General features: G+C 37.6%; 1 protein-coding gene across 7 annotated transcripts in view; it reads left to right on the forward strand.

Annotated features, from left to right (window-relative positions):
- Positions 1 to 13,928, forward strand: part of srgap1a (SLIT-ROBO Rho GTPase activating protein 1a) — a 115,086-nt gene extending 101,158 nt beyond the window's left edge. For 2 of the 7 annotated variants that reach the window (XM_077193559.1, XM_077193561.1), the window contains exons 20-22: positions 3,935 to 4,075; positions 9,070 to 9,485; positions 11,207 to 13,928. In XM_077193559.1, coding sequence (XP_077049674.1) covers positions 3,935 to 4,075; positions 9,070 to 9,481 — 553 coding nt within the window. In that variant the 3' untranslated portion in view covers positions 9,482 to 9,485; positions 11,207 to 13,928. The remainder of the gene's footprint in view (positions 1 to 3,934; positions 4,076 to 9,069; positions 9,486 to 11,206) is intronic. The other 5 variants (XM_077193555.1, XM_077193557.1, XM_077193556.1 and 2 more) reach the window with 3 other exon arrangements.
- Positions 13,929 to 14,313: the final 385 nt, after the last annotated feature.

Here is a 14,313-nt window from a genome sequence, read left to right on the forward strand (position 1 = left end):
TCTTAACCGTTAATAAAATGTTATACTATATATACTTCAATCTGGACATACTGTATTCATACTATGTTAGGGAAGTAGGCATAGGGGATATAGACTTAGAAGGCAGCTGTCTACTTAGAAAGGATTGTACAATGTTGCCTTAAAATGCTGTCTAGATAGGCACCTAATTAGATTTTGAACATAAATGAGCCACATCTGAGTTTAGTAGCTGCACTCTTCCCTGGACCATCTTCCTCTGGTAAATCTCTTTATTGTCATGACAACTTGTTCTGCCTTGGCAACCATTGGCGCCTTGTTGAACAGATTATGGCTCATAAAGGGGGCAAATCTAATGGATCGGGCACAGTGCTGAATGACGCCAACAACAGAGCCCATACCAGCCGACTGTGTGTGTGTATCAATAATTCACATCATGACCCTTTGTTGATGTGTGTTCTTGGCTCGTGGCTCTCAGAGAGAATTTACAGTCTGCTGGAACGAGGGAGTTTAAGAGGCCCTAGACCAGCAGAGTCAGTCCCTCAGTCCAATAAAAGAGCAAGAGAGTGTAAGGATGTCAGTTGGGGCAGCTCATACACACATCAGCACAGTGGCACGCGTACAATGGAGAGCATTCACATCTCAGCTTATAGAAATGTCTGTTTGGTGCTCAAAAACATGTGACCTAATGTACTGTCCAATAAGCCGCATCAACAGCTGTGATTTTACACAGGACTTTTATAGCTTTACAATGCCTCGTGTCAGGGCTTTAACGCACCACTCAACACAAGCCTCAAGTATCCCTTGACCTTCACATGAAAGTGTTGAAAAAGGGCAATGTTACTAGATTGCAAGTTAGCATGGAAGCATTGTAAACAGGAGAAATAGTGTAAGCAAATGAAATAGTCATCATGTTTTACCTTGCAGCAGAAAAAATGTCCTTGCAATTAATTGTTTTAAATGTTGCTGAAGCATGTGTTGCATTTTGAAAAGGTATTTCTACAAACGAAGAAACCAAAAATGTTTGAACTTTAAAGTGTCACGTTCGATTAGGGATGCACAATTAGTCTAAATATAACCAATTTGCTATATGGCTTTCTGCAATTTAATGAAAAAAATGCAGTTCTTTTTCAGAGTGACATCTTTTATCACATCTTTTATGTGTCTCAGTTACCAGTAAATGCATGTTCTACTACTACTATTAATAATAATAATTATTAGTAGTATTATTTTATAGTCCTATTGATGTATAATCACAACGCCTGTTTTATGCTTCTGCGTCGAATCGACGGCGTACCCCCGCAGACCCCTCCGCGTCGCCGCAAACCCCTCCGCCGTAGCTCGACGTGCACCTCCAAAAAATTGCAAGTACACGTCGAGGCGACGCAGACCACAAGGGCTGTGATTGGTCACATGCACCGCGATGCATCTCAACCTGACGCAGAACCATAAAACGGCCACGACGCCGTAGGAGTGACGGCGTAGCTACGCCGTGGAGTTGACGCAGAAGCATAATGAGGCCTTAAGTTGTGCAGCCCTAAAAACAAGCAGAGCAAACCTTGCTGCTATATAATATTTTTTATTACATTTTTTATTTTTTATTATTAAAATCACATTATTTTGCAGGCCTACATTAAGTGTATTTGGCGATATTGAGTGCAGAGCTCTTTGGGACGAGCTCAGTGATACAAGCCAATGAGTAAATGTGCTTTGTTAGTATTTGGAGCTCATTTTGTTGTCTGACGTGAAATAGTTTGAGTTTAACCCTTAAGTGCATGAATGTTTCGCCAATCATTATTACATATTGGGGTCTTTAGCGACCCGGATCTAAATCTATAACGAATGGATCTCTACCTGTCGCAATAATATGAAACCCTCCTTGATATTAGAGTGATAATTACAGAAGAAAAAAATAAAGCTTGTTTTGTTACCTTTTGGAGCTTAGAAGGGTTCCGTTTGAGCAGATGTTTTATACCGTCATCACTGTCCTCGTCAGAGCTCATTTCCCACTACATTCAGCATCTGGCTCATATTCGCGATCTCAAACATATTCTCCAAACTATTATTTTCAACATCTTCAAAATAAAAATTCTGATCGCTGATAGCTTCTTCAACAGATCCATCAAGTGACAGTGACTCTAATATTTGAATGCGTTCAGGACTTGCTCTGCAGAAAATCGCTGGGCCATTTTAAGTTTTGCTGATGATACTTCCTATTCTTTTGTTTTCTGCCTGTGGTAACTATGAGTGAAACGTCACTTCGTCATTGTGTGTCAGACATTGCCACCTTGTGGAAAAAGGTGAATTGCGCTTTCTTAGTCATCAAAGATTACATTTTTGTTCTGCAGTAAAAATATACTTACACTGTCACCAGTGTTGGGCAGTAACGCGTTACTAGTAACGCATTACTGTAACGCAGTTACTTTTGACAGTAACTCATACTGTAACGCATTACTTTTTAAATAAATTAACTCCGTTACCGTTACCATATGGTGCGTTGTCCGTTACTTGGTGGTAGGATTTCTTGCCACCCGTCCCTTAAAATACGGAATTGTCCCATATTTACAAGTTAAACGATGCGTCCCGTATCAAATCAATAAGGGAAGCGATTTGTCCCGTATTTTACATAAGGGCCACACATAGCCTAGTTGGATAAAAACATAAGGATTTACTATAATAATAGCAAATAGCCTATAAAGAAATAAATTTCACAATAATGTTACAGTATGATTAGAATAAAATGAATTTTGTCCATTTTCTAAGCTTAGAAAATGCACATTTATTTTATAGGCCTAAAATATTGTTTAGTAATTCTGTGAATTACACTGCACAAACCAAAGTAATACTACCCACCGGATGAAGAAGGGTTGGCTCTCAGTCTCCACAGAACAAAATATTTATTTTATTTTATTTTATTTTATTTTTAGTGTTCGCATTTATGAGGAAGAAACATTGTTACGGACGTGACAGTTCTCCATACGTGAGTGCTCTGAAAGCGGCACTAAAATATGCTTTACAACTTTCACAGAGACATCAAACAGAAAGCACAAAACCTTTCTTTAAAGTGAATTTCGTTTTGTATTAATTGTATCTTAATTTTAATCAATGTTTCATCAACCAATTGCCTGGGTTTAGTAAATAAGAAGTAAATATAGCAGACGATAGATAATCACGAAACGGAGGCGCCAGCGAGTGAACTGGAGCTCGTCTCATAAATGAACCGAAACTCGGCGTATAAGGTAACCTACTTGCCTCACAGACATGTCTACTTTTAAACAGAACAATTAAAAACGAAAGAAAACAGACTACAGACTGCTTTCTGCTTATGTAATCCTTATGAAATGTGCATATAGATCGCGAGTCAGCATAGCGAGTCACCTCAGAAATCCTTGTAATATATTCAATTTGTGCCGGTCTGACTTAAATAAAATAGTGTTTAAAAATTACTTTCTGTTTAACTCAGTTTTGTGTTTGTGTAGACCATAACGCATAAAAAAACATTAATGGAAACATTAAAGAATGTTTTTTTTTTAAAGTAACTAAAAAGTTACTTTTAACAGTAATGAATTACTTTTTGGTGTAAGTAATCAACAAAGTAATTGAGTTACTTTTTGAATTAAGTAACTAGTAACTGTAACTAGTTACTATATCTTAGTAACTAGCACAACACTGACTGTCACACACCTCAAATTGTACAGGGTCGCTAACAAACTTTACAAACAATGAATGGGAAACAGGCATTCTTTTATCATTTTATTATTCTCTTGTTAAATTGTTTATACTGAATTGATTTGAGGAAAACTTAGAAGGTTGATCTCCAACTTTAAAAAATAAATGAGGAGGGGTAGTGAATGACGTCCCGGGTCACTAAAGACCCATGGTATGTGTTTAAGGGTTAAATATTAAACAAAGCTAAATGTTTGTGAATATGTTTGTGAATTGTGTGTTGTTTTGACAGGGATGACACATTCTCTGACACACTCAGTCAGAAGGCAGACAGCGAGGCCAGCAGTGGACACGGAGGAGAGGAGAAATGCTCCACTAGAGACATTGGATCTCCAACAGACTCCAGCAGAATACCTGATGCCTACATCAGCAGGTGAGTGAACAATAACTTCCCAGAATTCCCCTTGCTTCAAGACGTTGAGTGTATTCAATAAAAGGCAACAGCACTTTAAAAAGTGATCAGATTACTTAACTTATGAAAATTATTAAGTAATAAACTTCATGCGTAATTAAAAAAACGCAGTTATGTGATCTTGACAATTAACTTTTCAATTACGCATGTAGTTTATTTACTTAATAGTTTTAAGACAACGGGTTTCCTCGCTTTTTTAAGTTGTCAACTGATCCCTTTTTACAATGTGGCAATTAAATGACAAACATCAAACAATCAAATACTCCTTAAGTCATGAGAACGAAGAAAGAAATGTCCAGAAATCCCAGTGTGGGTTTTTTTTTCTTGAAGTTTACTACATCAGTTTTTTAATCTGTTGATTTGTCTTGTATTCATTTGCTCTCTCCCCCCTTTCATTTGCTCTATCCCTCTGTGTCGTGTTGCTATGTTTCCTGCCTCTTAAATCTTTCAGTGCATTTGTCTTTATTTAGATGTTCTCCTCCTTCCATAAGTGCATTTATCAAACATACTGAGGAAAGCTTCCTCTGCAACTGTAAACCCAATGACATTATGGCAATCAAATTTTAAAGTGTTGATCTCCAAAGACAAATATTCTTTTTTGGTGTGTCAGCGCTATTCCTAGCAGAGGAGGCGGGTGCTCAAACACATGAACTCGGTACTTATTTACATCCAGTTTGCCAGAAATCTGGATAAGCGTTGAATGTTATTGTACTGCAAAGTGATAACAGACCCATGCAGCTGACATCTGCCTCGTAGAAATGAAAGGACTTTGATACTTAAATGTTAAATGGCATTCAATATGAATTTGAATAATTTCTAGTCCTTCTAAAGCAGTATTAAATGACTTTCCATAAAAACCACCAGTTAATTTATGTGTTTTCATGACTTGGCTCTCTTTGGATACTCTTTGATTTCATGCAGCAGTGCACCATTGCATCGCCCCTTGTTTTAGTGCAGTGCAGGTCGCTCTCTGCTGGACAAATACCTCTACTGACGCTTTAGATAAAATAGCATACAAAATCAATTCAGTTCTTCTTAGTATGGTCATTATTTATGAACTCACAGATTAGCATCTCATTACTGATTACCATCTATCACGGATTGTCAAAACGATTTTATGAACATTAAGAGAGCTCATTATGTACAAGTTAAGAGGCAACTTGTGGTTGAACACTTGAGCTAGAAAATACTCCATTTTAGTAATTTAATAATTTATGGGTGTTTCAACTATGCGCACTTTCATCCTTAATACACACATTTCACACTTACTAGTGGATATACTTGAATTACAGGACAATAATCCTTTTTTCCCCCTCAACTGTCATTTCCACCAGTCTTATTTGTGTACTATTACAGTATTTATTCATATTTTGATTGTTTTTTTTATATTTTAAGTTTAATCTTAGTTTTTGTAATTTTGTTATGTCCTTTTTGCCATTACAGTACATTTGTTTTTGTTCATCTCTAATTGGCTTTAATTTATTTGTATTTTATTTGAGTTATTTTAGTACTTTAACTCAAAGATATTTATTTCAGTAAGTTGCCAAGGCAACGTTTCTATCTTAAGTCAAACTCTTAATATTTACATTTTATTTCAGCTTCATTTCAGTTACCAAAACAATTTTGTAACACTTTCCACCACATCTTCCATGTCTAAACGCATCTGTGTTGTCAAAGTTTTTGGAAGATTCTTTAGTCTTGCTGCGTCTAGCATATTGTGCGCTTAATAAGCCAAATTAACTAATATTTTTACAGTTTTTTCAAAGTAGTTTCACGCATAATTACAGCTTGATTCGAAATGACACATTACATTAAAGGGACATTGTGTAGGCATTTCTCCCATCTAGCGGTGAAATTGTATTTTGCATTCAAAAGAATTGTCGCCTCCAGCGCCTCGCTTTTTCAAATGCATGTTGCATCTATGTTGCATCTACTGTTATGTACCAAAAAGCTATGACAGGATGTCTTCTAACAGCACTTCGTCGAGTTTTCCTTCGGGTGAACGGGTTTGTTATTTCAAACAAACTGCAACTTGACACAACGAACAAACGAATGTTACAGTATGAATAATAACAGTGCAATGCAGCCTTTTAAACTTGCCGGGGCAGTGACAAGCGCCTCTCACTGCTCTGCTCCTCCGTTTCTGCTGCTTTCAGTTACGTGACGCTGGCTCTGAACGAAAACGCGTTGTGGAAACACGTTGGCCTAGTAGCCTACTTTTTGACCGTCTCTGCTATTATAGTTTTTCAAGATGGCGGAACGATATGGAAGCCTCCGTGGACCTACCCGTCACATGTATATAATGATAATAAATTCTTGGTTTACGAGGATAAGTCAGATAATTGGCAGAGGTATTTGTACACCATTGAGGACATATTTATGAATAAAAATATTGATTTTAGATGATAAAATACCTAAAAAACTACACATAGTCCCTTTAATGCAATTTTTGTTAGTATAATTATCAAATTGTCTTTGCATTCTTTCTCTTAATCTCTTCATTGACAGAGTTGTCTCCTTGATAAACATGAATATTAACTTTTGAAAAAAGTTATTAGAGGCAAAACTGTTGATATTGATATTTTAGCTTTTATTCCCATATTTTAATCCTGACAACCGGCATCTTCTCTAAGAAGCGCTCTTAGTTAATACTGTAAGATCCACAGACATCATACATCATTATGACTTCTGCCAAGCTGGTTCCTGCCAGGTCTCTTGTCATGAATATGCAGAGTGAGTCTTACCACCGATACTCTGGAGATGCCTCTGACACCGATGCTAATTATGCATGAGCGCTGAAGTTTAGCGAACGCTTGATGTTGCCAAATGCAGCATGTGATAACTAGCAATGTTTTCGAAACCATGTCCACCACTAAACATTAAATTGGTCCTATTATGCTTTTTTACATTTTCTTGCTGTTTGAGCCTGAAAAAGGTCTGCAAAGTTACAAAGCGCAAAGTCTACTCCAAAGGGAGTTATTCTCTGTATCAGTATCAGGTTTTTCCTGGGTCAAAATGGCCTTCAGTGGTGGTGGATAACAGGAACTTTTATGACATATCATAAAACAAAGTACTTAGAACTATTTTATATTTAAAAATCAGTAAATTTATGTGTGTAAAGTGTCTGATTTGAAAAGTTATTAATAAAATAAACAACAAACTAACACATTACACACAACAGATCATGCATAGATCATTTGACATACAATATCAGATTGTTTTGTTCTGTCTTGTGCTATAGTTATTATTGTCAATCGGATTCAATCGCGTGTTTAAATACGGTTGTCAACCCAGAAAATTTGCAAGGGGTCGTTAGCAGCATGAAAAATATATATTATGTACAGAAAGCGAGCAAAGATCACTGCCATTGTAATCACTCAAGCTGTCCATTACTTCAGTTCATGAGGTACATGAAGCTGCACCCTTGTGAAAAGCCTCGTTATAATCAATGAAGCTGTCCTACGCTGTGCAATGAATCTCTTATTGACATCGTATTTATGCTGCTTATAATGAAAGCGCTGCCATTTTGAGCAGTATTGAGCGGATTCTGGGCTTCGGGGTCCGGATTCTTGAACTTATACCAGTGGGGATTTCTTTAAGACTTCAAGGGAAGCTCGGCTTCCCCTAATGTTAAAAAATGAATGGTCAAATATGTACTATTGTGTTAACATTTTATTGACTAAAAATGCGTTAGAACACGTTCATCTCGAAGACGAGTTGGGTCAGAATCAGCTACATATAGCAGGTCGGCTGACTCGATTCCTTCTCATTCATTCCCGGAGCGTCACAGTGCATTTCCCATTGACTTCAATGGGGCTGCTTTAAACAGTTTTTTTCAGTGCTTCGAAACTAGACAGTCATTGTATAAATGCTGCGATTATGTCCCGCCCACGGACGCTCAGCTTCTCTGGGGATGAATGGAGGAGTGGGCAGGGCTAGACTCCGGGCTTCCGCGTTATGATTGGAGGGTCTGTCGAAAGACTGCATCTCCTTTTGATTGACAGCTATTTTGTACTATAAAAGTCGCTTATGCTGAAGCTATTCGAGCTCAGTTCCATCGCGGATTTTGCAAGTATATTCGAAAGCCAAACTGCTGCAACCTATTTCTTGGTATTTGCTTGGCAAAATTGCTAACCAATTTTTATAATAAATTTCACACAAGTATACACCACATTCCCACATGTTTCAGTTTAATCTAATTCCCACCTTCCCTCCGTCAAGTTTAATATCTTTTTTTAGATTGTATGTTCATTCATTTATTAATACAGCTTCCCCTCTTTGAAAGACCAGCAGCCGCCACTGACTTATACAGATCTGATTGGCCATTGCGTTCATGCACTCAACAGATACAGATACATCATGATTGGCTATAAAGCTCAACACTGCAAAAACAAGTTGTTAATAGAAACTTTTGACGTTCTTCACAGAGTGCTTACCGGTACTGCAGAAAAGCTGGTATAGTCACATTAAATGATCAGATAAATCTTTGGCAGTTCAAAGTCTATTCAAAGAATATTTTCAATGCAGAGAAAAACCATGCAGTAAGAACTTTGTCTCATCTCCCTGAAACGCCTCGATTGTAGTCTTGAGGTTTTTTTTCTGGCGCACGTCACATTTTCCTCATTTAAATAATTCTCGCCAAAGCATATGCAAACAAAAAGGGGGACGAGGCCTTGAGTTGCGTTAGTAGTGTGTTGGAACTCGCCGTTATTTCACTGTGTTTTTCAGAAGAACGGCTTCAATATGACAGGAACTAAACAGTGCGTTACAGACAGACTGGGAAAAGAGGTGCTGCAATGATGTAAAATATGTGTTTTTTGGACATTCAAGAATAAAAACTTATTCTTGACTTTTTAAAAGAGCATAGTAGGTCCCCTTTAAGCTAAAAGGCCATCCTGGTATAGAAACAGATTCTTTACACACTTTAATGTTATCTTTCTTTCCATTTTGTTTAGCAGGCACAGGAAGAGAAGTGACCCTCCGACCCGTAGGCCTCCAGCTCGACCCACTGACGCCCACTGCATGGTCCACCCCTCTCAGGGCCACCACGGTAACCATAGCAGCCATGGTAGTCATGGCACCCCAGATTTGGGATCCCCGGCGATGGGCCACTACAATCCGCGGGATCTGCTGAGAGGAAGGGGACACATGCCCATGGACAGCCCCGAGAGACGCAGACGGACCGGCCACGGCAGCCTGACCAACATCAGTCGGCACGAGTCCATAAAAAAGATGGAGAGCCCTCCTATCCGAAGGTCCACGTCTTCAGGCCAGTACAAGAGCTTGGATCCAGAGAGCATCGCACAGGTCAGCGGGAGGCGAGCGACGACGCCGCTCACACCATGCGCAGCAGGCCCAGCCCTGTAACATAGTCAGTTACTGCCTCCTGTTACTAATGACTAATGCATATATGCAACACACATTCACACACTCACATACTGGGCCTCATTTATGAAGCACAAGCAGAGAAAAAAATGCTTTTCAATCTTTTTGGCCCTGTTTACACCTTTAAACATCTGTATTAAGAGGCGTTTTTGGTAAATTGGATCACAAGTGAACAACGCTAAATACAGGTGTAAACGGGGTCTAAAACGTTTTGAGCTTGTCCACTTTCTACAACTTCCAGGGATAGTCGAAAACTCATTGACTAGAATGTTATCTTAGTGTAAATGCTTATGTGGTCAAATGCGTTTGAATGGCCACAAAAGTCCGTCTACTGACTGAATGCGTAAACATCGTGGTAAGAGTGATAGACAGGATTTAAACTTTAAGTTTGGTTTGAAGACCATTCCTGATTTCTAAAACGCACTCACCACGTTCGCTGTGGTCTTGTGGTTATCCGAGCAGAAACGAAAGCTGCAGCTCTCCGTATGTTTTTTTTTTTTGTCATCTCTGGTCATCCATTAGATCGAAAGGCCCATACTTGTGCCTGCCCATAGACCCTCCCCTTCAAAGAAATCAGGATAGAGTGGTTGAAAATGGACAGAAGACACGGATTAAAACACCAATGTATGTCCCTCATCTACTTGTGATCCGATCGACCAAAGCATATTTTAATAATAGGTGTATCATATAAAAAAGGTCCTTTGACTCCCCCATTGGAGGCTGAACATCTAGGCCTCTAAATACTGTATATTTCCTTGTTTGTTAATAAACTTTATTTACAGAATCTTGGTGTCAGTAGATTAAAATAACTTTCCACAATTCACCTATTGTGATGTTTGATAAACTGAATGTCCTTTAGGCTTCTCACTCTTTTTGACAAATTAATTTACATGATTTTACAAAGATTTTTGCTCACAAAGATCAATTTCTACCCAGTAAAATAATTTAGATATTTATATGAATTATAGAAATGTCCATGACTTTTGTATTTTATTATTATTTTAAATAAGTTTGCTGGGGCCCTAGTTAATTTACATGAACTTTCCAGTCATATGTGATTATTACTGAATAAAAACTTTTACAAATATTTTTGCGCACAAAGAGCATTTTCTACCCAATAAAATATTTTGGTGATCAATTAGAAAAAAATGAAAATTTTCTTTGAATGTTTTTCAAATTAAAAAAAGATATATTTTATTTTAGGTATAGTAATCATGGGAAGAGGAACAATTAAAAATAAGATTTTTATTTATTTATTATTTTATCTGATGAGTTTAAAACTTTTGTCTCATTTTAAACCCTTGGAAGTTTTCTGGGGCTCCATAATGGCCCCCTTGTTGCTACCAAAATACCAGAAGTTAGTTTAATTTAAGTAAAAATGGCTTTACAAACAGTTCACACACATTCATTCTGCTTGTGTTTCATCAATAAGGCCTATTTTCATATTTGAAATAGTTCCGTAACAAACATGGTTTTATTGAGTCCAAAAAAACCTTGATGTCGCACACTAAGTAGTATCCACATTGGTCTCTTTGTTTAATACTAACAATCTGACCATTTTTTGAACACATAATGTAAGTACATTTTATGTTATCTCACTAGATGTGATGTATCATGTTGTCTGCATGAATTGCCATTTGTTTGATCATGTTTATTATAATAATTTCGGCCACCTACAAACTCAAATTCTCTGTCTCTCTCCTGTAGGACATAGAGGAGACGATGAACACTGCGCTGAATGAGCTGAAGGAGCTGGAAAGGCAGAGTTCTGCTAAACACGCTCCTGACGTGGTGCTGGACACCCTGGAGCAGATGAAGAACGCTCCCACACCGGCCAGCTCCACCGAGTCCCTCAGCCAACTGCACGGCCTCCTTCTCCGGCCCGGCCCAACGGAGCCTCCCATGCGCCGCAGCACCAGCTCCTCTAGCGATACCATGAGCACCTTCAAACCAGCCATGGCCCCGCGCATGGGGGTGCAGCTCAAGCCCCCTGCCCTGCGGCCCAAACCCATGGTGGTGATACCCAAGACGGGAGCGGCGCAGCATCCGGCGCCCCCTCCACAGGATCCACTGGACAAATCCTGCACCATGTGATTAACTGGGAGATGCATTCAGAGCGACTGTGAGGAAACAATGTAAAATTAGGACCATTGCAGTCAGAGCTAGGTTTTTAGTGGATTTTAATGCCATTGAACATTTCGCAACATTTCATTCGCTTTAGAGACTGGACTAAAACAAAATAGGTATCTAAAGATACTAGAAATGGTCAGCATTAATGAGGTGTTAGTTTGAAACAGTGTGTGTGTATAGAATTCCAACACTATTTTAGGGTTTATTAATAAACTAGAATAACGTCGGTTACTAAGCATGGTTCAGAAGAGTTACATAAACAGGTGTTTACTATTTCAGAGAGTTACATTTTCTCTCATGACCTGTTTAGTGAATTCAAACTGACATTCTTAAATATATTCGAAAGACACCTGCGACTAACAGAAAGCTATTTATGTGTATCCAAAAAATGTTTGCATGCTTGTCCGACACCTTTTTTTCCCCCGCAATGCTCTGTGTGAATAGATTGAGTTCTGAAAATGATATTAAAGAAAGCAACAAATCACTACAGCTTCCTATCTTCTTAGGGTGACTTTTTAAATATCAGCAGTTTACATCCACTAGAAAAACTGTTAAATGTGAATTATACGGAAACTAAGCAGGGTCTTTGGTTTCTCTGTTTACAGCATAAGGATTGTGGGAAATGTGTCTTTACATCTCAAGAGTGTTTTCTGGTCAGGACTCTTTGAAGTGATGATGTGTGGAATGTTGAGGTTAGAAACGCACTGCCATATAAGGGCACGTGATGTCACATCTTTTGCCCACCCTGATTGGCTGTTGATGTTGAATGATTCTAAGTTGAATTAGCAAGGCTTTGCTTTGAATATTATATTTTTGATAGTAATATTTGAATATATGCCCAGGGAGTTTGCGATAAACCACATCCGCTTAAATTTTTTTTTTAAGTACTTCACTCAGTTTCTTATTTAGAATGAAATAAATATATATTGTGTATATAAATTTACATCCACTAAACCTTTTTATTTTTATTTTGTGGGTCTTTTATGTACGTTACTTTCTCCGAAGCCAATTTGGAACAACTGCTCACTATAAACAATCTATTTTTTAGTATCTCTCTGCTTAATTAGATGTAATGTGTGAATAGTAAAGTCTAGCTGCCAAAAAAGTAAAGTTCTTCAAGTGCTGCTTAGAGTTTGATGCGGATAGGCTACGAGAATCATTTCTTTATCTGCTTAGCTGTCTAAAACCCTTGGCTACCCTATAAGCATGAACGATAATCCTTTTAGTTGTCATATGCAAGTGCTTTTCTTGAAACTTTTAAGGCAATAATTCTTGTTGTTTCACCAAACAAGGGAATGATGCCAATAGCCATGGACTCAGAGACTGTTACAGCAGTACTTTCGTGGGATAGTGCTGTTTCTTTTGTGTGCTAGTGGCCCATTAACCCTTTGTAATAATGTCACATACAGCACCACAACCAAATGAAGTCAGTCACATGACTTGCCCAAAGAGAAATAAATATGTATAGCATCAGTCACTCAAGTGTATTTGCACTCCAAAATTAAAAATCTGGGATTTCGTATACAGTATATCAATCTTATGTTATCTGTGCATCAATTCACATTCACATTATTATGACAGTTTGGTAATAGTTTAGTGTTACTTGTACTGTATTCACTGATAAATATACAACAGTTTACTCCTATTTAGGTAGAATATGCTATGAAATGTGTTTGGATGATGTTATGAAATTGTCCATCGCTGAACCAAGGGGAGAAACTTTAAGACAATATAAGCAATGCCTGTTTTTAAACATGTAAAATGAACATACTAAAGCCTTTTGATTACCAATTTATATTGAGTGATATTAAAAAACGATAACAAAGTGTTTTTTTTATTTTCTTTTTAAGAGTGTACTTTACGTTGATATTTGAGATCTTATGTCTCTCAGCTAAGCCTTGAGAAATGTTCTCCTTACAAAACTACACACCGTAGCAAAATCTCTTTATGTATTTAATTGCTGTTTTATCAGTGTGTCCATGTACATCTCTGTACTATGTACTTGTGAAAGTGCCTTTAAAAACTGTTTTAGAGGAACTTCATACAAACGTCCTCTGTGCCGTGGCATTCTTATTTCAGATCCAGTATACTGAGTTGATAGGGATTACAGTAAATAAATTATTACTAATGTTGTTCATTAAGTTGTAAGAATGATCAAATAATAAAGATACTGCTTAGCCATTGTGACATTGCACTTTTATGTAAGACTGTATATTTGGCATGTAACATCCTAACAAGTTGTAGAGCTTTTGGAGAACTGCTCAGTCTTTCAAATAAAGAACATAGTTTGGTCAGTTCACTGAGGTGTTGGCTTGTATCTCCTCTTCCTCCTTAGACGGTGTTGTTTTCTTAAAGCATAAGATTGTATGTGGTTACTTATGATATTAAATACACATGGTGAAGTCTTCACAATATGATGCATAAAAACAAGGACAGTGGCTTAATGATTTACCAGCCTGGACTTGGTTGTTTCCCAGTTGTCACTGTTAATTAGGAAAAAGTGTCAGAGCATTTTGAAAAACAAGATCTGGTTAAACGTGTTTATTCAAATGACTTTTTAACCCTTCTATTGAAGAGACACCGTATTACCAGTTCAAATTGAACCAATATTATAAATCACAGCTCAGCAGTCAGAATTTGCTAAGAACTTATTCATAATATAATAATGATATGCTACCTGTAAT

Source organism: Siphateles boraxobius, unplaced genomic scaffold (assembly GCF_051911475.1).
Source record: "Siphateles boraxobius isolate OS27281-9 unplaced genomic scaffold, OSU_SipBor_1 31, whole genome shotgun sequence".
Lineage (NCBI taxonomy): Eukaryota > Metazoa > Chordata > Actinopteri > Cypriniformes > Leuciscidae > Siphateles > Siphateles boraxobius.